General features: G+C 59.4%; 1 protein-coding gene across 11 annotated transcripts in view; it reads right to left on the bottom strand.

Annotated features, from left to right (window-relative positions):
• Positions 1-462: 462 nt before the first annotated feature.
• Positions 463-24,780, bottom strand: part of AUTS2 (activator of transcription and developmental regulator AUTS2) — a 259,977-nt gene continuing 235,659 nt past the window's right edge. For 3 of the 11 annotated variants that reach the window (XM_076072504.1, XM_032967915.2, XM_076072513.1), the window contains 13 exons: positions 15,397-15,745; positions 14,584-14,906; positions 13,418-13,683; positions 12,578-12,625; positions 12,092-12,187; positions 10,984-11,055; positions 8,629-8,658; positions 8,268-8,339; positions 7,995-8,130; positions 7,172-7,249; positions 6,180-6,284; positions 5,044-5,233; positions 463-4,437 (listed from right to left, as the gene is read on the bottom strand). In XM_076072504.1, the coding sequence (XP_075928619.1) occupies positions 2,619-4,437; positions 5,044-5,233; positions 6,180-6,284; positions 7,172-7,249; positions 7,995-8,130; positions 8,268-8,339; positions 8,629-8,658; positions 10,984-11,055; positions 12,092-12,187; positions 12,578-12,625; positions 13,418-13,683; positions 14,584-14,906; positions 15,397-15,745 (3,584 nt within the window). In that variant the 3' untranslated portion in view covers positions 463-2,618. The remainder of the gene's footprint in view (positions 4,438-5,043; positions 5,234-6,179; positions 6,285-7,171; positions 7,250-7,994; positions 8,131-8,267; positions 8,340-8,628; positions 8,659-10,983; positions 11,056-12,091; positions 12,188-12,577; positions 12,626-13,417; positions 13,684-14,583; positions 14,907-15,396; positions 15,746-24,780) is intronic. The other 8 variants (XM_076072506.1, XM_076072507.1, XM_076072505.1 and 5 more) reach the window with 8 other exon arrangements.

The raw sequence follows: 24,780 nt of genomic DNA, 5'->3' as shown, positions 1-24,780 counted from the left end.
ACGTCCCACCCAGCGCCGCCGCGTTTACCCAATCCTGTCCACCACAACACCCACCTGCCACGTTCTGTTTCGGACTTGTGCATGGCTCGGTTCCATCTTCTACCGTCAACATCGTGAGAATGGAACTCTCTAACAGCGCGTGCCAATCTACGAAAGGTAAACCAAGTGGACGCGCGCTCATGAGGTTTATACTGACGGCAAGCAATTTGGTGGACATTCCACCTCCGCGTTGAGTGCCTCCAACGAGATTCCTCGGGTGCGATGTTCACGGTGAAATCTGCTAAGGATGCGCAGTGTTTGTTCAGGTAGCGCTGCGTGTCCGCAACGCATGAGTCCCTGGACACCCTAGACTCCCCCGCAAGCGAGACGTTCTGCCTCCAGGGACTGTCCAGGTGAAATGTTTGAAAAATTTGGAAAACTCGGGTGACGGCTGCGCGCACACTCAACACAGCAACACGGACATCAGGAGCCACGTGGCTTTATTCTCGGCCGTACTTCATCTCGTATGAAATAGCACGAGGAAAACGGTGGCCAGGAAACGTAATTGTACGCGGCGAACGGGGCCAAACAACGTAATAATTACATAAAACATTGTGTGTATCAACAGGCTGCTCATACAAATAGAACGGAACATGGCACCACAAAAACCGCAAAGCTTTTTTTGATTATATAATCACGGGACGGACAAGACCACCTGCCGACCGACTCATAAATAACGCGTCCGCGAGGCCCCCCCCCCCTTCCCCCCCGGCCCCCCCACCCCCTGCCCCTCCAGTCTGTACACATCGGGCACGGAATATAAAAATTACAAATTTAATTTGTGTCACCCGCACAGCTAACGCAGTCCCCGCACTCCAGCAGCTATAAAACATATGTACACGTTCCCAGATTGTGTGATGCAATGGCAGTTTAACGCGGGAGAAACGGCTTCCCGTCTCCCTCTCGAAACGATTCCCGTTAACGTCGCCGAAAAACGCGGTCGCTCGCGGAACTCGTCAATGTTCGCAGCGACGTTCCGCCGGACGGCTGCAGGGTAACTCGTCGGTCTCCTCCTCCGACACCGGGTCTTTTTTTTGGCGTGACGGTTAACGGTGGCTGTTTGTGCTTCCCCGTACACACAGAGTTAAGGTTTTGAAGGCAGGCAAGTTTGTTTGAAACGGAAAAGGCATGGTCTCCGAGCCGGCCCCGGAGCAGCGTTTCTGAAAGCCGCCACGACGCGCCAACCCCCCCGGGCGCTCCCCGTTCGCCCGAGCGGCGGCGGCCGCCGCCCCCCACCCCCCCGGCGGTCGAGGCCAACGAAGCGGCCGTCGCAGCGGCCGGTTAAACGGCGCGGTCTACAAAAAATAAAACGACACGCCGCGCGTTCGGAAACAGTCTGGGCGCGCAGAGCGATCGAGGCGAGGGCGCCATCGTCGTCCTGCCGTGCGGCGGCGCGACGCGAGCGGTCTCGCCAATCGGGGGATCGAAGTCGGACATGGATGGGATAGTCGCTCAACTGACCGCACGCGCAGACCGCGTCGGCGCTACGCGGTCTGGGCACCGGCAGCTATGTACACCTTTATACACGGCCTTCAGGGAACCCCGGGGGTTAAAAATTCCACTCGCGCGACGCAGCGGCAAACCCTCGCGCGACGCAGAACACGCAAGGAGCCGGCGACGCGGCCGGGCCTACTTTGGCTTTGCCTGGCTCCCATGGCCCCACCTTCCAAAATGCTACAAAACAATTAAAATTATACAGCGTTAGACATCAAAGTTGTATTCATACTGCATCACACTTTAAATAGGTACTGTAATATAGACTTCTGTCACCTACGTATGCACGTATATTAAATCTGCCCGTGCTCTTGACGCCGTTCCTGCTGCGGGGGAAGGGCAGGGTCGTTATTTATTTATTTACACGCGGCGGTGGCGCCGAGGCTGCGCCCTGCGTCCGAGGGCCTCCTCCGCGACCGGCGCTGCCCGGCCGCTGGCGGGGTCACGAACACCGGCGAAGGAGTTTGCTGCGGACGAGGGGGACTCGAGAGAGCAGGGACCACGACAAACCCCGTGCCGGTACCGCGGCGTCGGCACAAAAACCGCCCGACTTGAAACGCGAGCGACAACGGGGAGCTCTTGCGAAAAGGAGGTCGTCGCTGCACCGTGTCGGGACGTAGCGCTCGTTCGAGAATTCGCTCCCACCGCAGATTGTTGCACAATCAGAACCCAGGCCGCTTTGGAGACTGGAACTAAGTGCTGCGTGTTGGAGAGTTGATGCGGAGCCTTCGCGTTAAGCACGGCCAGACACCGTCGGTCCCTCGACGGAGAGGGTCCAGGGACTCGTGGACAAAGACGACGGCGCTTGGCAGGGCGGCCGGCCGAGCAAACCTCCGCTGTCTGCCAAACGCTGAGGCTCGTTTCGGCAGCTAAAGCGCGAAGGCCGAGTTGAACTTGCAAGTCTGGCCCCTGCTCCTCCGCTCCACCTTGCCAAGCGTCGGTTCGGCGCACCGCCCGTGCGCAACCAGCGGAGGCTGCGCCCGGGTTGCGACGCCTCCGCGCGAACGCCGCTCGCTCCGCGAGACGCAAGCGCGGAGACGCGCGCGCAGGTCCCGCGCTCGGCGAGCTCCGGGAGAGGCCGGGGGTTACCGAGCCTCCACCTCGCGGCTGCCGCGCGGCGTCGGGGAGCGGTCCCGCGCATCGCCCGGCGCCGCCGACAGCGGCGTGACCGGCGTGAGCGGCGTGGAGCGGCGCGGCGACGGCGCTCGGGCCGAGGCTGAGATGAGCGGCGGAGGGCCGCTCGTGGCGGGGGGCCCCGCGGGTGGGGTCTTGGCGAGCGCCCCGTTGTGGTGTCCGTGGCCCCCGTGAGCGTGCGGGTGGGAGGAGGGGGGCGCGTGGCCGTGGTGGGGGGGGTGCAGGGACGGGTGCATGGAGCCGGGGTGGAGGTGGGGCCCCAGCAGGCGTGGGTAGTGCAGCCCGGGGAAGCCGGCGGGAAGTAGCGACGCCCCGGCCAGCGACGTGTGCAACTGCGCGTCGAGCAGCATGGCGGAGGAGGCGGCGGAAGAGACGGCTGGGTGGATGCGCGAGCGCTCCAGCTCCAGCGAATGGAGGCGCTCGCGCTCGTCGCTCGCCAGCCGGCGCGGGTCCAACAGGAGGCCGCTCGCGATGGCCTGCTCGCGGCCGTAGTCGTGCGGCTCGCGGTCGCGGTACGCGCGGCTCTGGTCGTACATGGCCTGCATGTTGGCGTAGCGCTGCATCGCCACAAAGTCTCGGCCCAGCATCTCCTTGCGGTGGTCCATGGCCGCGGCGTAGTGGTCGCGGAACGGGTGGCGGATGCCGTCCCACAGTGGGTAGCGGTCTCGCCCGGCCAGGTGAGACAGGCCCAGGTAAGGGTTGGTTGCCGCGGCCGAGACCATCCGCCCGCGCTCCAGGCCCGCCATGCCGTTGAGGCCGAGCGGGTAAATCTCCATGCCGTGTGGCGGCGGCGGGAACGCGTGCATGGGGGCCGACAGGTGGGAGTTGTCACTTGACCGGGTGTGGAGTTGCTGCGGATGCGGCTGAGGTTGGTGGTGCTGATGCTGCTGCTGCTGCTGCATGGGTTCAGAGCGCACCAGCACCACGTCGCTCTCCTCCTTGCGCTCCTCCTTCACGCGCACATCGCCGGGCTTCCTCGGCTGCTCCCCACGGCGCTCCATCTCCCGGGCGGGGCCCTCCGCCCGTCTCTCCGCCTCTCTCAGCTGCCGGCTCTCGTCGGCCGTGAGGAGCCGCGGAAAGGGCGAGGAGCCGCCCCTTCCATCCGCCGGCACGCCGCGCAGGTCCAGCCCTCCGCTCTTGGCGAGCTCCTCTGGGTTAAGTCTCCGGTCGAGGCTGCCCGACTTGCCATAGTCCTCCAGGCTCAGCCACCGGTCGCGGCTGCCAGGCCGTCCGTGATCCTCCGGGGCTTTTCTCTGCTCCGCGTTCCCTGACCGCGCGTGCTCCTCCGCGCTTGGCCTCCTGTCGTTGCTCCCGGGCCGGACGTCGTCTCCACCGCCGCCGCTCTGCCTTCGCGCCGACGCGGCCTTGCCGTAGTCGTCGGCGTGCGCCCTGCGCTCGTGGCTCGCCTGCTGCTTGCCGGGGAAGGTGAAGTCCCGGGCCCGGTCGTCGTCCTTCCTCTCCGCACCCGGCGGCTCGCGCTCCGCCGTGCGGTCCCTGTCACCGCCGCCGCCGCGGGCGTCGGCTGCCGGCTGGCGCTCCACCGAGCGATCGTCCCTCTCGACGGTGCCCCGGTCCTTGTCCCGCGAGTCGGCGTGCGCCCGCTCGGCCGCACGATCCCGCTCCGCCGCCCGCTCACGGGAGTCGGCGCGCGGTCGCTCCGGCTCGGCGGGACCCGGCCCTCGGCTCGCGCCATGGCCAGGCGTCGACGTTGTCGTTGTCGCCGCGGGAGACGAGGAGGAGCTACAGTGCCGCGATTTGCTGTGCTCCGCTCTGCCGAGAGATCACCGCACGATCGCAATCATCGCGCCGCACGCACCACTCGTCGGCTTCCGTAGCAAAGAACCCGCGATGCACAACAGCACGTTTACCGCTATTTCATGGAGCAGGCAAGTTTGGGCTTTCAGTTTAACCGGAGGTAAATTATTTGATGAAAATTTACCTCCGGGTGTAGGAACGGGGTCATTAGCATCACGCCGCTCATGAGCAAGCATGTAAAGCAATGCCAGTGGACAGCGCTAGCCCGTGGACGTTGCTCATAGTGAGCGCGTGGCTACGAGCACGAACTGCTGGGCTCGTGGTGCGGAGGATCTTAGGAGTCGGCTTTCAGCCCAACCGTTTAGAGGAGTGAGCGCGAGGACTCCAGTCAGGTTCGTATGGGTTGGGACAAAGGCTAGGATTATATTTGTCAAGTCTAGAGTAATGGTTGTTAGGACAATGGCAAACGTCATACCTCGGTATTCAACTTTAGGTATAGCTATGGCCCGGGGCGACAGCTTCTGCTATGACTTTGTTCCATATCTCAGGATACGGCCAGGGTTGTATCTAGGCCCAGGTTGGGACGTGCCGGGCCCGGCCGTGGGGGAGCGGTCCCCTTACGTGGAGCGGTCGCGGTGTTCGCTGGGCCCGGCCGGCGCGCTGCTCCGCTCGGGGTCGGCGGGCGGCTTGGGCCACGGCGGCGGCGTGGGGAAGGAGGGCGGCGTGCGGTGGAGGCGGTTCCACGGGTCCTGGGAGCCACCCATGGCGGGGACGCCAAGGGCCTCCTTCTGTCCGTACACCCCGTTCGAGGCTGCAACAACAACACGCAACGGGCGCCCATGCTTCACCTCCGGCCCACGGCGCGGCGCGCTCCCACGGGTCGCCTTTCAAGTTTGTTTGGCCAGGTGAGGGCTCAAGAGGCCGGGGTAGAGTTTCGTTTCAAAGGGCGACCCCCGAGCCGCCAAAGTGACAAAGGCAATAACGCGAAAAACACGGACAACAACGGAGCATTTAGCTCCGATTTCTATTTGCTCCAGCTGAACAAAGACCGAGGCCGGCAACCTCCGCTTTTGTTACGCGTAGAAGCCTTGTCAAACAAAGCCTATGATGCTCGCACAATATTCACAAACGGTAAACAATGTAACATTGATCATAATTATCTTGGCATGCATACGCCGCTTGTTCAAGAGTCTCAGTAACTCAAAGGGCCTTCACGTCGCATCTAAAACATTGAAACGGGGGACCCCCCCCGGACCCCCCCCCCCCCACCCACCCCCCCCAGTGGCAGCTGTTCCTGTATGCCGCACCGTGACTCAGCGCCTGCCTGCAAGTGGTCTTTGCTCTGCCAGAACGGGGGGGGGGGGGGGTGGTGGGACGACAATTGCAGAGTGCAGCCCCAATTGAGCAATTCTTATCCGCGCGAGTCCATGCACGTATCGCGCGAAGACTGATCGGGATGGAGGAGCTGGTACGCTGCCACGAGCTCGACTTTCGCGTCCGGAGCGACGAGAAGGATGAGAGGACCGCCGGAGCGCGTCTGCACGAGTGGCGCATCGCACGCGGGCGCTCGGCACGCGAATCCCCCGAGCGCTCCTCCCCAACGGAAACAGATGGAGCCATTTGCTTCCACTCCACAGCCGCTGAGGGGTTTAACCGCGAACCCCCCCCCCCGCCTCCACCTCACGCACCCCGCCCCCCCCCCTCCACCCACGCCCCCCCCCACGCAGCTTTGAGACGAGAGAATGCGGGAGTTCAACCTGCCACGGGGAGGCGCTTACTGAGCGCGGGGTTGCCGAGGCCGCCAAACGCATTGGTGCCGAGCGAGCAGAGACCTCCAAAGCTACTGGGCCGACTGAAGGGGTCTGTAAAGACAACGCAGCAGCAGCAGCAGCAGAAGAAGAAGAGTTACACCTCGAGTTTGGCATTTAAACTCAAAGTAGTAGTAGTAATAATAATGGTGCTTACAGTGCCAGGGCCGTGCAGGGTGGCAGAGCAAAGGGGGAAATTTTCACACAGAAGGGTGGCCGCCCCCACAATGGGCCCACGTTTTTGTCGCAAATGAGCGAATAAGGGGGCCTTCACGTGGCGTTCTGCCCTGGGCCTCCAGCCCCCTGGCCCCCAGGAACCACAGGAAAGCCTCGCCAGGGCTCGAGACTCACTTTCAGGAAGGTCCCACTACACTGGGATGTTTGGCCGATTCCATGAATAAATGTTTGGCTTCCCGTGGGATGAAAACAAAGTACCTGGAGAATACCCACGCATCCATACGAGGGGACAATAACACTCGTAGCTCCGCTCAATACAGACGTGACAATCTATTACGATGCTGCCATCTCGAGCCTATAACGTCTGGTATTCCCAAGCAAGTCTTTCCGCATGCAAACTGACGAGAGACTCAGCCCTGCTTAGCTTCCGAGATGTGACAAGTTCGGGGCACGGTCACGGTTACTTGGTCGGAGGCGACCAATCGCGGGAGCTCGTGGTCGAGCTACGCTCCCATTCCCTCCACACAGGGTCAGAGGCCGAGTTGCTCGCGGCAAAGATGCCGGCTCTCTACGTTCGTGCGCCACGCACGCACGCACCACGCCCTAACGACCCCTACAGCGTCGACCCCCCAATTGCAACAACCCCGCCACCACTGCGTGCGTCCCTCGGCATGGAACGTGATGTTAGGAAGCGACGGAGGCAATGCACGTTTGAGAGGAACCGTGCTGCTGCTGCTGCTCACTGTGGATACGCGAGGACGTACCGAGGGCGGCCGGGTTGAGGAAGCTGCCGTGATGAGTGGGGGGCCCGGGAATGCACTGCGTGGGGGGTGGCCCGGCCACTGGTGACGCGCACACACGCATACAGGCGTGAACACATGAACACACATACACACGCAGACAGATACACGTACACACGCAAACAGATAGACATCAAATAAAAAGACAAAGATCTCCCATATAGCCAAACAGACTAAGTGCTGTTCGCGAGCACCTTTGAAGGCCGGAACGGCACACGACAGGGTGGGTGGCCAGCACCACGCCCAACCGCCTTTGTCTCCCCAGTGACAATGTTTAGACACCGCACCAGGTGCTCATTTGAGGCTGAGTCGACCTAGGGGAGGCCCAGGACCGGTTCAGATAATCATCACTGGTGTTGGCCATGAGCGGGAATCGAACCCAGGTCGCCGGGTTCATAGCGCAGCGCGCTAACCGCTACACTACCGCTCCCCAGATAGACATACGCATGCACACACACACGTACCAGGACTCACATGCGAACATATACACACGGTCACTGGTGCACACGCATAAACACGCACACACACACAGAGTTTAACATTTTTTCTGCCGTCCATCGCATAGGCCTCCTGAACAGGGCCCTGGCTCCTTCAGGCGCAGCGGCGCCGCGGTTCCCCCCCATCGTCATCTGAAGCCAGGGCTCCGGGGCGCTCCCCGCAGTGCACGAGTCCAACGCAACCTCCCGGCTACCCTCAACTTTCCGTGCTCATCCCTCGCAGCCATTCACTCGCCCAACGCTCGGCGGTAAGAGGAGAAGCACGGAGCCCCCCCCCCCCAGTAACACACCTGCCGAGAAGAGGGTGGCGGGGCGCGTCAGCTCGTGGGGGTGCGCAAAGCCCGGGAAGAGGCCGGGCACGGGGGGGCGGCCGAGCAGGTCGGCCTTGCCCCCGAAGTCCAGCTTGTGCGGGTCCAGCTGCATCTGCTGCAGGGGAAGACGACCCCTGTGAGGACGGCGTCGCCGCTCCCTCGCCACCGCACAACCACCGTCAACCCCCCTCCACCACCGCCGCCGCACTCGCGCACACGCTCGCACACGCGCACACACGCGTACACACTCACCTTCACCTTCTGCTGGTGGTAGTAGATCTGCCAGGCCACGCGCACGTGAGCCGCGCACCACTTCCCCGGCTTCTGTGCAACAACAGACAACCGCCGCCATTGCCGGATATTATTCCGCCCGGCGTGCATCACACGAGTCACTCCGCTCAAAACGAGCCCGGTGTTTAACCCCGCACCGCAGGCACACAGGGAACGCGCTGCGGACAACGCCCCGATTACTTCGAGAGCAAGGCCGACAATCGATCACATACACTGTGCCGAAGGGTTAAAAATGCTTCAACGGGGACGATAACGACGCCTGCTTGCCGCGGGTGTTTGCGCAGCGCCTATGAACGAGCAGGTAATGAAGTGACGCACTTACGGTCAAGGGTAGTCTGAACGGGTCCGTGAACTGTCGAGGAACAGAAAGGGGCAATCGTTACCGCGGTGGTCAAGCAAAGCGCAACCGCCGCGTCTGCGCCGTCCCCCCAGCGCCGCCGCGTGCCGCGGGGAGCCGCGACTCGGAGCGCCTTCGTACCGAGCTCGCGGTCGCCGCTCGCTCCTGACGCGCCACGGGCGGCTACGCCGGGGTGACCACGCTCAGCGCGCGTCAGGGACAAGACTCCCCCAACGAGAAATTAAATCGACTCGACAAATACAGCACCGGATCCGCATTGGCGTCGTCGCTGTGCTCAATATACGTAACAGAATAAACAGACGACATGCCTCCTTCCCATATCTGGGACCACATCTAACAGAGAGGGTCCTTGCCTATAAACATCAGGCAGTTCACAAGCCTGATTCTGCTGATGATGAGACACCGAATGGTCCAAAGTTTTGCTCATGTTGAACCAATGGTGCTGAAATCATGCCCTCCTAGAAGGCTGAGTGGCTAATGGGATGTGTACAAAATCTCATCTTATTTCTTCGTGTGCAAGGACCGATATGGGAAGGACGCGAGTTGTCTCGAACACAATGGGCGCAATCACCACCCGACGGCCTTGATGGGCACAACGAGCGTCGTGTGGTACGAGCGCTCCGAATCGCTAAGGAGGCAGGTCACCATGACCAGCAGGCCGCGTGTTGCGGGTGCAGCGGACCCAGCCTTCGGGGCTGTGCGGGAGACGGCACAAGGCGCCGTGCGCGAGCCAACGGAACACGCCGAGCGAGGGTTTACCGACAGAACCGAGGCAGTGGAGAGGTGGCTTAGCCAATGTTAGCAGGGAGGGAGAGTCTGGACGTCACGGGCAAATGCCGCGGGGCCCGTGTGAAACACTGTCGAAATTTCGGAGCACAGCGGCGGCAAAACTGCGGCCTCTACGGTTTTCACGGCCACGTGCGGCGGTGTCAATTATGCATCGGCGCTCGGCAGGCCGCGGCTCTGCTCATTCATTAACACCGTGGCGCCCAAGGCCGTCTATTTGTGCCCGACGCTTAAACAGTCGGGGAAGTTCTGCGAAATAGCGACTCAGAAATGTTTCCAGGAATCGTGGAGCCCCACGGGCCAGGCTATTTTGTACAAAACGTCCAGACGGGGAGGGGGGGGGGAAGCAGCTGTTAGCGCTGTGCAGGAAATGCTCAGGTGGTGCGCGCTTTAGAAACGGCGAACGGGACCCCCGAGAGGGCACAGCAAGCGACGGTCGGCACGCGACGCCCTCCTCCTCCTCCTCGCAGCCATTACAGTGCAGTTGTGGTCGCGCCGAGCACCGCCAAATAATCAGCTACGGAAGACGTCGGGCACAAGAGGTTGTTTCTGAAAATCCTGAACGCGTGGTGCCCAAAGTGTTCCCTGTGCTGCGAATCTGTCCCCAGCTCTGCGCGTTTGAGATTTGAGCACTCGCGACACCAGGCATTGTCATCTACTGCGCACGATCCAACTGAGACCTTGGTGCCGGTAGGGGCCAGCTCCGCGTTTGTGCCCTCGTGATGCGTTTAATGGAGCTGGCGCTCGTGACAGCGTCTCTCTCAGCAGCTCGGCGGAACGAGGCTCGGGAAGGATCTGCGATTGCCGCGGAGCCCTTGAGGGGAAGTCGAGTTGATTTTGTCGAACCAGGTGAGAACTCAAGAGACCAGATGAGTCTTATTTTGAGGAGTCACCCGGGGCATTAGTCTGCTGCCAGTTGGGGTGATGATTGGTGCTGTGTAATCCAAATTGGGTAATTTGCGGTGTAATTTCTGAATTTGTCAAATTTGGACCCTGACCCCGGCACACAATGGCCCACTCTTGCGAATGACGTCACAGGATCTTTAACATCGACTGTGAAGCAGATGGCACGTAGTAGTAATATTCCGGTTATTACACCGCATTATTAATCAGGGCGGCCGCTGGATTCGAATGAGCTGCCGCTCGGCCACCGCGTCGAGACAGGGTGGCTCAAGCTTTCTGCGCTCTCCACATGAAACACGGTCGCAAGGAGGACGTGGCGCAGTTGCTGAACACAAAGCCTGGGATTCCTTAGAGAGCGGCAGGGACAACGGAAACGCCTCTCTGCAGAAGCCTACGGTGGTGCAATGAGACCAGACGATAGGGAACAGGACGCCTCGTTTGCGTCGTCCTCGCTCGCTTTGGCTTTGATTTCATTCGAAGCACAGGGAGCAGCTTTGCTTGCGCTGGGGCTCTGCCTCACGGCCGGCACCGCCCGCCGCACGCTCCGCCAGCGAGCGTGGCCGGGACGCGGCGCCGCTACCCCCGGCCCTCCCGACAGCAGAACGCTCGGAGCCTTCTCGGCGTGTTTACCCGGGGGTCTTTGGGGAGCATGGAGTGAGGCGCAGGCCCTGGTCTGCCCGCTACGTCAACTGCACTGGAATTCTGGGAAGGAAGGGCGGGGCAACGCGAGGAGATTACCGCGGCGACAGGCAAGCGCCACTCGGCCTATCGCAGGCCTCAGCAGTCAACCACACCGACAGCAGCAAAGCAGCGGCAGAGGAGTCGCGAGGACCGGTGCTTTAATCAATGTCCGCTCAATGATTGTTCATCAATTCGCTCCGGCCGCGTGCGGAGAACAGCTAGAGCCAGCACCGCACTCTCTCGCTGCTGCAATGGCCAGCGCATGCACAGCCTCGATGGGAGTAGCTTAGAGAACAGACGCAGCTCATCTGTAAACGTGTTAGTCACAAACACTCACACCAATTAAAATTCGTATTAAATAATTGTAAAGTTTAGTATAGGTATGTTAGATTTAAAACATTACGAAATATAACGCGTGCTTTGAATGACTTAGATGTAATCAAAAGGGGAAATGTCATTTTAGGTCTCCCAACGGTTCATTTTCTCCGATGGTTAAATAAAGAAGACTGACTGAACAATTAAAATCGGCATTCACCAAAACAATCGTCGACACGAGCAGCCGGAGTCGAGACAGACGCGGGGAGAGGCACGCGTTGTTACTGACAAAACAACCGGCGTGGCATCTTCCTTCCCAACATGACGTATTCAAGCAATCATTTACAAGTACATTCTATTTTGTTAAATATAGACAATATCTTTGAGCAAGCCACGACCTTTGTACGCCGTGTTTACCGGGTGCCAGGTCATGACATTATTTTAGGGTGATTCTATGGGCGAGGATTTATATTGGACATCCGTGAAAAAGAGCTTCATAGCTCATCGGATTCCTCCAGTCTAAATAAAGGTTCTGATATTTGGAGCGTGCTTTTTGAAGTCGATCTAAATTATCGACGACCAGCAGGTCGCCGGCCCGTCAGCGACGGCGAGCAGCAACCCGGCACGCCGCGCGGGGCGCAACTCCCATCCCACAACGCCCCGGCCAGCTATGCCGCGGTGCCCCCACGCCGTGGGTGAACCTCCGTGGAGGTGTGCCGGCGTCGCAGCCACGGGGTCTCACCTTGGGCTGGAAGGCGCCCTGCAGCGAGGAGAAGGGCCCGGCCGGGGGGAGGATGGGGGCCAGGCCGGGCAGGCCGGGGTGGTAGGGCCCAAAGAACTGCGCGGGGAGGGAAGGGCGCGGCCGTGAGCGGCGGTGACCGAACGCGAGCTCACGCTTTCGTGAGCTCGCCGGCGCGTGCGGCGCCGTCATCGCGGCTCTGGCGTGCAAGCCGCGGGGATGGAATGTTTGTTAAACAATTTAAAAAATCAAATTCTTTGCTGCGATTGATGCATTTCAACACGGCCAGCCTAAAAAGCAGATACATCCGCGATAACATTTACGCTCGATTTAACGCGTCCTTTATTGCTTTTGGAATGTTGAGTTTTTTGTGAGCGCCGAAAGCGTTCGTCACTGCCCGTGCCAGTGAGCGAAAGCTGCCGGGAGAGGAAGCCGCGCGGCAAGCAGGTGGTGCGAGCGTGCGGTGGTAGTGGTGGCGGTGATACTCACGCTGTGTCGATAGAAGGGGTTTTCTAATCGGGGACCGTATTTGTCAAACTAGGAGAAAACACAACACCAACATGATTGCTAATTTCTACTGCCGCGGAAAATGACAATAGCATCTCGTACCATTTAACATACAGTTACGCAATAGTTATTTTAACACGTAGGTTTGCGCGACCAATATCATCCACAATACTGGATTTTTGGGTTACAACGCGTGTCGGGTGGGGGCAGGTTTAATGACCCAGTTATATACAGTTATACATGGGTGTGTGTGAGTGCGCAACATACATGCCTTGCTGTAAAGTTCACAAGTCACACTAAAACCAACACTTTTAGCCCAAGCAATGCTCTTACACAGCACCTAATGTATGCCCAGTTAGAGGCGTAACGACCCGCAGCACTCAAGGTGGAATGCATGACTCAATGCAAACCACGGAAACTAGATTCAAGGAGCGTCACGTGACTGTGCGCATGGCCTCAAGTGTCCCATGGGGACGCGGCTTTGCGTGCTCCCGTGAGCACGCACGCACGTGGAGTATTCCACGATCCGCGCGCGTCGCCTGTGTACGTCGCGTTCGCGCAGCTGCCCGGCTGCATGCCAGCGTGGGGAACACAGCTCGTTCCTGTGATGTCGGGTATACCGGATAAACATCAACACAGCTGCAGGTCAAGTCGACCATTTATGCGCCCAGAAATGGCCCACTCAGAACAGGACAGCAATGTCATCTTTGACGTGCAGAGCGCACGCACGCACACTCGGTCGCACGCACGCACGCTCCAAGTTACTTGGTCGCGCACATGCACACGCGCACGCACGGAGAAAAGTTCAAAGTGCATTCTCACGTTTCTGGGGGCGGCGGTACCCACCAGGGGCGGGGGTGGCGCGGGCGCGGGCAGGAGGCTGGGCGGCAGGCCGGGCGGGTAGGGCGTGAACGTGTGCTGGTGCGTGTGTTGGTGCGTGTGCTGGTGCTGATGCTGGTGCTGATGCTGGTGCTGGTGGAACTCGGCGCGCATGTACTGCGCGGCTGGGCCTAGCGCCGGCCCCCGCTCGCCGCTGGCCTGAGATGCCAGGAAGCGGCTGTCCAGCTCCTGCCTCAGCAGCAGAGGGTCTGCGGGACACAGAGGAGTTGCGGGCGGCGGTTAATCACATCTGCAAACGCTCAGTGCCCACCTCGGAGACGTCCGGATGAACGCGCACGGTGTGCGCGGGGAGTTTGCCCTCGCTCCACAGCAAAAACAAACAAAACAAAAACGCGATTCACATAGGGAGACTTTCACGAGGACGTGCGAGACGGCTTCGCGAACCGTCTCGACGCAAGATCGTCGCGATCGTAAACGCGGGCCCCCTGGCCGTGGTCTGGGTGGCCTGCAGTTCACGGCAAGGTAGGAAGGAGAGTTGTGTGTCGGGCTTAGCCGGTCGGTCGGTCGGTCGGTCAAATGCGTGTCAATAAAACCACGGCCACCACGACCGCATCGGCACGCACCGAAAACGTTCGAGCGCTTTCAGCCCTGGCTGCGGCGGCCCGCCTGGGTGGCCAGGGCTGGAGCGGTTAGCGCTCCGCTCTATGAACCGAGTTCGGTTCCGGCTCACAGCCAACATAAGCGATGAATATCTGAACCGGTCCAGGGCTTCCACTAGGTCGACTCAGTCTTAACGAATGCCTGGTGTGGTGTGTAAACATCACCACTGGGGCGACAAAGGTGGACTGATGCGGGATTCTGGCCACACACGCCCCCTCATAGGTGTTCCGTGTCGGCCTTCATTGGTGCTCGCTAACAGCACTTTCCCCAACAGTCTCTATAGACTACAGAGGGCATCTTCGTCTTTGTGAGCGTGCGCGCGAGTGTGCACGAGTACTAGTCGGTGCACGCGCGTGCATCTGTGCGCGCGCCACCGCAACGTGTCCCACTGTGTACGGCGCATCTCGCCCTCTGCACGGCACTTGCCCCGCAGTCTGTCGAGCCTGCAGGGCGGGGGGGGGGCCTCTGCCCGTGTGAGCGGCACGCACCTTGGTAGCCTGCGGAGGACGGGTGCGCGGACACTTGCAGGCTGCCGGACGTGAGCGGCGGAGGGGGAGGAAGGCTGGGCGGTGGGGGCGGCACAAACATCCCGTGGCCGTGGTGGGGGTGAGGCGGGGGGAGGGAGGGCGGCGGGCGCAGGGGAGCCCCCGGGTAGGGTAGCGAGGCGGCCTGGCTGCCCCCGACGGGGAAGGAGAGGGACTGGGAAGGAGCCCCCGGGGAGGGGTGGTAGGGGATGGTGGGCGTGGGGGGAGACCGGTGGTAGGGGGGGAGGTGCGTGGGTTGGGCCGGGCTCTTCAGAGGCGTCGCGCTCCTGCACGCGGCGGCGGGGAGACAAAGGCAGCTGCGTCACGACACGGTGGCTTGCGTGCGTTCCCAGAAATCCACGTGGCCCGTGGGATGTGTAAAATATACTTTTCAGACACATGTAAAAAAGGCATATATAGTCCGCTTATTTATCTAGCCGCTATATAAAACATCACCATGACCCAACGCCCATTGCGTTTTGATTGTGGGTAGTGGATTTAACGTGCGATCGATTTCATGAAGTGGGTGCTCGAGGCCTGTGCCGGGGACTCCACTCCGATATTCCTCCCGCGGTATATGGGGCCAGAAAAACCACAAGAAGTCTCCTAACCCCTGACCCCAGGCTCAAGGCTACGGCTTCCTCATGTCGTTTGCCCGGTCAGTGACGGTTCAACCCATCTCACCGAGCTCCACACGGGCACCGGCTCCCAGCGGAGTTGGGTGGCGTGCGTTCCCGGTGGCTCGGAGGGGTGGTTTGGGGAGGGGGGGTGGCGCACCTCCTGGCGGCGCTGTTGTGGGGGTGGCCGTTGGCGGTCGGCGCCGCGGGCGACTGGGCGGGGGCGACGTGCGGGAGGCTCCCGGCCGTGGGCGTCGCCGGCGGTTGGCCGGCGGTGCCGTTACGGGGGTGGTGGTCGGTGGCCGATGCGGTGGGGGGCCGGCCGGCGGAGCGAGGGGCGGCCGCGCTGCTCGGCGGCGGCGGTGGCGGCACCACCGCGTGGCGGCCGACCGACGCGTCGCGGTGCCTCTCCCGGCTCCTCTCTAGCCCGGACACGGGCGGCGGACTGGCGCTCTCCGCTACCGCTTCCGTCTTCTCATCCGTCAGCACGGCAATGCTGAAGCCAGACACTGAGAATGATAACACGCATGCACGCACACGCCTACATTAAAATGGCACTTTTACTTTAAACGAATTCTCAAAAGGAGCAGTGCGAGGGAAGAAGCAGAAAGCGGAGTGAGGTGACCCGCTGTGTGGTGAGTTGTTGTGACCTGCAGCGTGGTAGCTGAACACGGTGGAGGAATCAATAACTGAAGGTCATGGGCACAGTAACCATGGTAGTAGTGGCAAAAGAGTGATAAGGAGGCGACTGACCTCTGGCGAGCGAGTGACTGCAGTGTATTGGCGAGTGCGATCGCACGGCACAGACAGAGTGTTCCCCTGCGGACGTCCGTCCCTCGCGACGCTGTCCCCGCGAGCGGCCGACGATCCCGCCGTGGCACCGCAATCGCGCGCGAGCCCGTCCGTCAATCCGCCATTCACAGCGGGCGGGGCCACACGCGCGCTTATGCCGCCCGAGATAAGGGGCGGACACATACGGGGCGAACGTAGATAGCGCGCAGGAGAGCGCCGTCAGCACCGGGAGAGATACGAGAGAGAGAGAGAGGTCGCGGTTTTATCGTCCCCGCTGGGAAATCGGCGGTGGCGGTGTGGCGACGCCTGCGAGGAGGACGCGTCGCACGCAACGGGATGCAAATCAGAGGGGAGGTTGCGAGCGGCGCGACGAGGGGAGAGGCCGCGCGACACGGACAAATCCTGAAAATGAGGCACGCGAGGGCCCCGCGTTCAAGCCGCAAGTGTCTCTTGCTCCGCCGGGTGAGAATTCGAGAGACGAGTCTGAAATGCAAGAGTGACCTGGGTGACCATAATACTACCTGTCACTGGCCCCTTGAGGTTTTGGGCCTGCGCTCAGCAACTGTCATGAGTCCACGGTGCTGCCTGACCACCACCAATGTCTGCACTAAACACCAACGCAAAGCAACAGCCGCACGCCGGCAAACTACAGCCAAACGCCGGCTTCCGTCGGGCCCGGAGGCACAGCGCCACCCCCCCCGATGACGCCGACCTCACAGCGGAACAAAATAACGAGAGCTCGTGGAAAATGCTGGTCGAGAGGTCACGGGCCGGGTCCGTGACCGCGGGACCCCAGTTCCTCTCAGGTTGTTCCCGCACAAGCGGCGGTCGAGGAGGCAAGAAAGGACGAGGATACGATGAGGAGGACGGGAAAATGAAATGCTCCGAATTCTCACGCCATTTGTCAGGATCGCGCCGTGCCCCCCACGCTCAGCTCCCCCCCCCCCCACCCCAAAGTGCGTCCGAGCCGCCGTTCCGTTTCATCAGAGCACGGCGGCGGCACCGCGTGTGGTGGGACGGGCTCGCCGGGAGGGAGCTGTCGCAGCGGGCGATAATAAGAGCAATTCCCGGTAATTGCAGGAAGCCTTGTGACTTATCTTGCAGGACGAGCACAAAGCAGCGGCGGCGGAGGCGGCAAAGCGCACCGCGGGAAACGTACTTAGAGCGCGTGCCGCACAAGCTCCATGGGACGCCTCTGTGTTGGCACACTCGAGGACAAACAATCAGCCGTGCTCATTCTCAGAGGCACTGTCCCGTTTATAATCGGCGTGGCTGGATTCAAAACATAACCACCGACTAAACAAAGGGAACGGACTGATTGAATTATGGCATTTGTCATTTAAAAAAAACAACGACAAAGGCATCGACACACATGCTGCACTTGACGCCAAAGAAAATCTGCGTTGGCAATCGCTCGCCTGTGCTCCGCATCTATACAACAAAAAGCACGGAAGATGGATGGGAGTTGCAAACCGCGCTGCCCTCCGTACGATCGTTACGGCTCCGAGGAAAGAGCGCCGATCCTTGCGGGCAGCTCGTGGCGGCGGTCGGCAAAACGCCGCAAATTCATTCCCCGGTCCTCGGGGGAGGGCGCTTTAAACTCTCCCTGCAGCCAACCGTGTTTGCTTTGGAAAACGGCGCACGAGAGGACGCAGAGCGCGTTTCGCACACTCGGGTAACAAATAAAAAAAAATTACTGCAAATTGAACCCTAAAGGAGGCCTGTGTTGCTGCAATGACAGGACCACCGGGCATCCAGATCAATTAGAGCGTTTGTGGTGGGGTGGGGGTGGGGGTTGAGACGAACCCCGATGTTTGGTTTGGCAGGAGCCAGGGCTGCTGAAAGGGAGCAGTCACAGCCTGCCAAGCGCAGAGACGAGGGCTCTGTGTGGCTTTTTTTCTGTTTTTCAGGGAAGTCCCTTGCTCCCAACACTTACTTGACACTGTGGCAAATTTACTTGGGCAGCTTTGGACTAATTCATAGCGACAGTGAAATTCTAAAGAGGCCGTCTGGCGAGGCAGGAAAATACACAAAAGGGAAAAAAAGGCCACAGCTTAGGGAAATCAAAGCCTTGGAACGCTGCCCGCTCACGCATACGCGAGCAATTAAGGCTCGTTCAGTTGCACAGAAAGGCAGATTAAGCGCATGCTCGCGGCGCGTGTGTGAGCGCACGTGTGTGAGCGAGCGTGCGAGCCGCACCTCCAAATCTAAGGCCCTTTCAAACACGCACCTGCACGCCGCTGTAAATATCATTTCCTTTCAAACGACGCCGTATAAACACCGTGCACGCACGGCCAAGTCGTCAGCGAAATTGAGGCGGCAATTATCGCCGAGGCTCGGACGGTCGCGAGACCGCCGACTCGGCCCCGGCCCATCGGCGCAAGCGACGACGACGATGGGCGAGGTGGGCGGGAGGGTACTGTTGCCGGGCCCTTCCACCGCCCACTCAACGCTTGCACGATTCCCGTTCCCCCGGAGCGGTGGCTGCCGTGCGGCCCCGCGGGTATTAACCCAGTGGGGGAAATGTGCCCTCGACCGCAACGCGGCCAAAATAAACAATAACGTAGCACCTTTGGTGTTTGCGCCGTTCTTACAGCGCGAGGATACTTGCGAAGGCGCTTGCCATACGTCACGCAGTCTGCAGTAGTTTCACAGCCGGGGGGCATGCTGCTGTTCGTCATCCCAATTTAATTATTTTCAGGTAATTTTCTTTAAATATGGCAAACTGCAACCGTGACGACGGCACACACGATGGCCTATTCTTTCCGATTGACGTCACAGGATCCTCAACGTCCAATGCAAAGCAGACCGCGGGTAGTATTTAACGGTTAATATGCCGCAGCATTAACCAGGACATCCTCCCGGCAAACGAGCTGTTGCGGGGCCGCTTCGCCACCCCATAAGCCGTGGAACACAGTTTCTACATGGCAAACACAAGTGAGTTAGGGGAAAACCTATTTTTAAACGAGGTAATTGTATAAGTGGCACCTCCGATTATCACGGTTGGCCACGTACGGTGCGAAAGAAGTTCAGCGTACATAATTAGCGATTTAACGGTGCACCGATGGGATGTGTAAAGAACACTTTTGTATTTTCTCCGCAGAGGGAGAGACGTGTGATGGAGGCGTTTTCCTGCTCGTCTCTGTTGCTGGCATAACTCACGAGCCTTGCCATCTCAGGTGGCACGAAGAAGGGCGCAGTGGTCGCGTCCTGAACGAGCGGCAACAGTGACCTGGTTTCCTATTTCTGACTCGAGCGCTTTTCTGCGTAGAGTTTGTATGTTCTCCCCCTGTCCTTGATTGGGTTTCCTGCGAGGCTCTCCGGCTCCTCGCCTATCTAAACACGTACAATGTCGTTGGTCAAACATCCCCATTGCAGAGCTTTCGCACTGAGTGTGGCTTTCCTGGGTCGATGAGTAATTTATTATCATAAATATTATAAACTCTTCTTATTCTCATGAATGGCATCAACGAAAGAATAGAAAGTCGTCAGAAGGTGAGAGAACTGGACCGGACGCATTCTACGAGGGCACGGGTTGATGATGAAGGACGTTACAGAAGGAGGATCAGAAGGGATTAGAGCGAGAGGAAGGCTGAGGATCGGGGCGCTGCAGGAGCTCACGGAAGGGTGCATTTGTAGCAATGAGGAGGAGGAGGGCAGTGAACAGACAGGCCCCGGCGTTAAGGGGGAACGCGAACGAAGCGACGTGCGAGCTCTGAGCGGCGTCTCCCCTTCGTGCGTGGAAGAGCGCCGGCGCGCGTTCCGCACGAAGGCGCCGCGAGCGCCGCCCCCCCCCCTCTCGCCTCCCCCCCCCCCCGGAGCCAAGCGGGCAGATGCAACGAGATGTCACTTCCAGATTGCATTCTCACGCACGTCAGCTGGCGGCCCGTTGTTGTGCTCGTCCGTCAGGGGATGCGTTGAAAAAACAGCCGCCACATGGCGCCCGCTCGACGCTCCGCGGGCGACGTCGAGGGGTCGCGAGCTCCTGGCGCGTACGGATGCGACGCCGCGTGGAATTTCGACGTCGCGCAGGCCGCGCGCGCGAGCGTCCCAGCTGGGTGGCGACTCATTAACGCGGTTTCGCCAGCGACCGTGACCGCGAAAGGCGGCTCCTCGTGCGATTGGACACCCCGAGGGCACGCTGTAATTGGCGCGCTATCGTGCGGCGAATGCGCGAGCTCTCGTAACAATTCCCGATTGCGCCAGGAGGGAAGGTGCGCGCGAGTTCCCGTGCGCTCGCACAACGTGCACAACCACACGCCCGCTGTTTTGGCAACGATGACTGTCGGCCGCCAAAGTGGCAGGAGACGGTCGATTAAACCGTTGATCTTGCGGTAATGTGCGGTAATTGGTCGCGACCTTTTCAGGACACACGGAATTTTAAATAGACGCACGCATCCTGGAAGGTGCTGACCATTGCTCTTTGAGACTGCCGGTTTACCTGACCCCTGACACCAAGGTTGAAGGTCATTGGCCCTTAAACAGCAATGAGGGCGGCCGCACAGAGCCATCACAGCTACCCGCTGTGTGTAAAAGCAACACTCGCCTTCAACATAAACCAACAAACAACACTCCTCCTGCCCTTATCTCTCCACATAATAAATTACAGTAAAACCTTGGATTGCGAGTAACTTGGTCTGCGAGTGTTTTGCAAGACGAGCAAATTTTTTTAAGAAATATTAATTTGATAAACGAGCGAGGTCTTGCAATACGAGTAGTACGTATACGCTTTGTCTGCTGAGCGTCACGTGATCACAGCTGATATACGAGTGCTTTGGATAACAAACACGTTTCCGCAACGAATTATGCTCGCAATCCAAGGTTTAACTGTACATATTACACAGGCCACCAGCCACACACATTTCTGGCAGTGTATAATTTCAGCAGCATTACTTCAACACAAGCAAACTCTGGACCCGTTTCAACTTTCAGTGTATCATCAGCAGCATCAGGCTTCCTTGAAGCAATGATGGTAAACTGGCAGATATTTCCAGGCAAGGAACCCTCTCCGTTAGATAAGGGTCCTACTGGTTTGCCATGAGGGCAGCACAATACCACCGACTGGCACCGCGCTGCCACCGCACTGGAACAGTGCCGACACTCCGCCGTCCCACAAAGATCCAACACTCCCCCCCCTCCCCCTCTCCGCCTCCTCACCTCCCTCATTTCACTTTCAATTCAACTAAATAAAAATGGATACAAATATACAGCTCTGCATTTTTTTTTTAAACAGATCGGAGGATATGAAATCGTATTCTCTGAATAATCCCGGTATTGTTAACGCACCCATTATGCTCCAAAGTGCAGCCATCGCTCTATCACTTTTAGCACGACCAAAAGCCCCTAGTGAACCCATCAGTCAGTAGCTGTGGCAGCAGCAGCAGTTACCCGCAGCCCCCGCTAAGAAAACACACGGCTGTGGCGGTGATGGCCAGATAACTGGGCAGATTGTGGGCGCTGTCGGCATCCCCATTCCAGGGCAGTCAAGCGGCATCGCAAACACTCGCAGACACTCGCGCCTGGTCGCATCGTCGCTCCGTAGCATACGTGGGTGGCAGCGAGGTCAGCTCGTAATGAAGATAATGGAGCAGAGAGCTGTAGACCACAAAATAAACAAGCGGACGCTACGTAAGCCTGCCTCCCAAATGCATCTCTCCGCATAAAAAAAATCCAGCACTTTTTATGCATCTCATCGGACACGTGACCTTCTGGAATTTTCCTTTTTTTTTCAACAGCATTGGTTCAAAACAAGCAAACTCTGGATGGGTTTCGAGATTCAGTGTCTCATCATCAGCAGCATCAGGTTTGATTGAATCAATGCTGGTGAACTGCCAGATGTTTACAGGCAAGGACCCCTCTGTGGTTAAAACTTAATTTTTCTCGTTGAGGTCACCATCAATTGCCGGAAACTTAAACGTAAATAATCCGTAACCTCTCGACAGTTTAGCACCTGTGGAAGGCAAACATCGAACGACAAAAAAAATACAAAGACTCACTGCATAGGACAACGGCGAAGTTTACAGCTCGACCAGCTCACGGTGGGAGGGCACGGCTCTCCGTGGCAGGGCGCGGCGCCACTCCTCGAGATGGCGGAGGTACCCTCTTTGGGATCGGCAGCCACAGTGCTTTTAAACGAAGCACCTACCGGAGCGCACGGATTTTCTGCGTAAGGGGGCAACCTTAGCGTCCCCGACGACGAACGATGACGCACGGAGGAACAGCGGCGACGTTACGTTTTGATATTGAGTCCAGAGCCTCGGGAGATGCGGGGAGCGAATGTCAGAGATGTGTCAGCGGACGGTCGTTCGCTCGCTACAAGTACCACGACGACGGCAATCGTGAGGGCGTCGCGTGCTCTGGCGTTGCCGTACCCCGACGACGGTGCTCTCGGCCCACTCTCACCGCGTGCCTCGCTCGACCAGCATCCCCCTGACTCGCTCGTCGTCACACGAACGAACCGTATCGCGACCGCCAGCTGCTCGCCCACAAACCACTGCTCGGCCTCGGTGCAACTGGATTGGGCAGACTGCCTTCGAGTCAGCGCCGAGCCGGGAGCGTGTACCGGCCAGCCACTGCGTGTGACGATCCCAGCTCCGGCCTTTTCCAGCCCGTACGCGCCACGGTTAGTTGAGGCCATTTGTAAGCGGATGTTTATGTTTTGAGGTCTCGAGTTTGAGAGCGATAATGAGGCCTCTGTCAAGGCAGAGTGCACTCGGGGCAAACGTCATATCGCAAAACCGGCTCCCGCACCCTATCTCCTTTTAACGCACGTAACTACCCGGTACAACACAACATCCACACACAACCCTATTTAACACTTACACGCAGCCCTACCTAACACCCACACACAGCCCTACCTAACACTCACACCAGCCCTACCTAATGAGCAGACATAGCCCTACCTAACACCCAGATACAACCCTACCCAGCACCCACACATAACCCTACCTAGGACACACACACTGCCCTAACTAACAGCCAAACACAGACCGACCTAACACCCACACACAGCCCTACTTACCACTCACATGCAGCCCTAACCGCCACACAAAAGCCGACCTAACACCCACACACAGCCCTACTTAACACTCACACCAGCCCTACCCAGCAACCACACATAGCCCTACCCCCTACCTAACACCCACACACAACCCTACCGAGCACACACACACAGCCCTAACTAACAGCTACACAGACCTACCTAACACCCACACACAGTCCTATCTAACACCCACACACAGCCCTACCTAACACTCACACCAGCCCTACCCAGCAACCACACATAGCCCGTCCCCCCTACCTAACACCCACACACAACCCTACCTAGCACACACACACACACACAGCCCTAACTAACAGCTACACAGACCTACCTAACACCCACACAAAGTCCTACCTAACACCCACACACAGCCCTACCTAACAGTCACACCAGCCCTACCCAGCACCCACACACCACCCTACCTAACACCCACACATAGCCCTACCTAACACACATACACACGGCACTACCTAACACCCCACACACAACCTAACACTCCACACAAAACGTCCACACAGAGCTCTAGCACCGCGCACACGCAATACCTGCACCCAGCTCTGCCATCTGCACCGAGCACCACGGCGTCCGTGTGACCGGTGAGCGGCGCGGCCCAGCACCACAACTGCCGCCGCCACCACCAGCATGGTGCCCGTGAGCGCAGGAGGACGTACCGGGCGCAGAGTCCACCACGCACACGCGCAGCGCCGCCGACCTCAAACCCTCCCGACCGCCACGCGCGCCACGGCCGCGGCGCCACAGGCCGCTCGCCTGCCCGGCTGATGCTATCGCTCTCCGCGCGCCCTTCGCCCCCGGAAGTGCCCCAGCACCTGTTTGCTGTACAAATACCGAGCTGGACTTCCTGCGCGGTGGCTGCCGCGTCGCCCGCACCAGCTCCCGCGTCCGATGTGTTCGGCAGCCGCCACCGCCGCCGCTCGACGCTCTTCCGGCCCCCGAGCGAGCCCCAGACCCCGCCCTACGGGCCTGCGTGCCAACGCGACGCAAGCGCGCGGCCGACACCTGGCCTAAACGTTGGAACCCATTGACAGCGGCGGCGTCGTTTCCACGCCTTTGTAAATTATAATGCACTGTACAACTTCGCAGCGGCCCGAAACGCAATCTACACATTTCATCGCGCGTCTACGCTTCGGCGAACGCACGCTCAAGAATGTTCGCGATAAGGCGGTCGGGGAGTGATTTTTTTTGCCCGCACGCATAAAGTTGCGGCGGTGTCGAGTGTCGCGCATGACGAGTCCCGGCGGCTCGCGTTTCCTCGCGACGCCGGCCTCGCGACGCCGACCTCACACCCCCAACGCGCCGGCTTCTCTCGTGACCCCCAGAGACACGGGGGCTTCGTTTTAAAGTTTAAAGCTCAACAGGGGAGGTGGCTGGGGGCTCCTAGCGTCATACCCAACCGCGTCTCCAGACCGGGCACCGGGGCGGCCGACACACCAGGTGCACATACGGACAAATGTGGATTATTCGTCAACTTGGGAACTTATTGCAGATTATTGTTACTATACCAATAATTACTTATTCACCCGGATAGGGCAAAGGCTCTGTTTGAGCAGGGTCCTGCTACATTGGGATGTTTGACCAACACCAATGACATTGCGTGTATTTAGCTGGATAGCCCGGAGGATATCCACGTGGAACAGGGGGAGCACGTGCAAACATCACACAGAAAGGTACCCAAGGTCCTTCTTTCTGTTT

The sequence above is a fragment of the Petromyzon marinus genome, chromosome 38 (assembly GCF_048934315.1).
Source record: "Petromyzon marinus isolate PM22_M1 ecotype Great Lakes invasive population chromosome 38, UKy_Petmar_22M1.pri1.0, whole genome shotgun sequence".
Taxonomy (NCBI): Eukaryota; Metazoa; Chordata; class Hyperoartia; order Petromyzontiformes; family Petromyzontidae; genus Petromyzon; species Petromyzon marinus.
The sequence above is the reverse complement of the archived record's forward strand: the minus strand, read 5'-3'. Positions and strand labels throughout refer to the sequence as shown.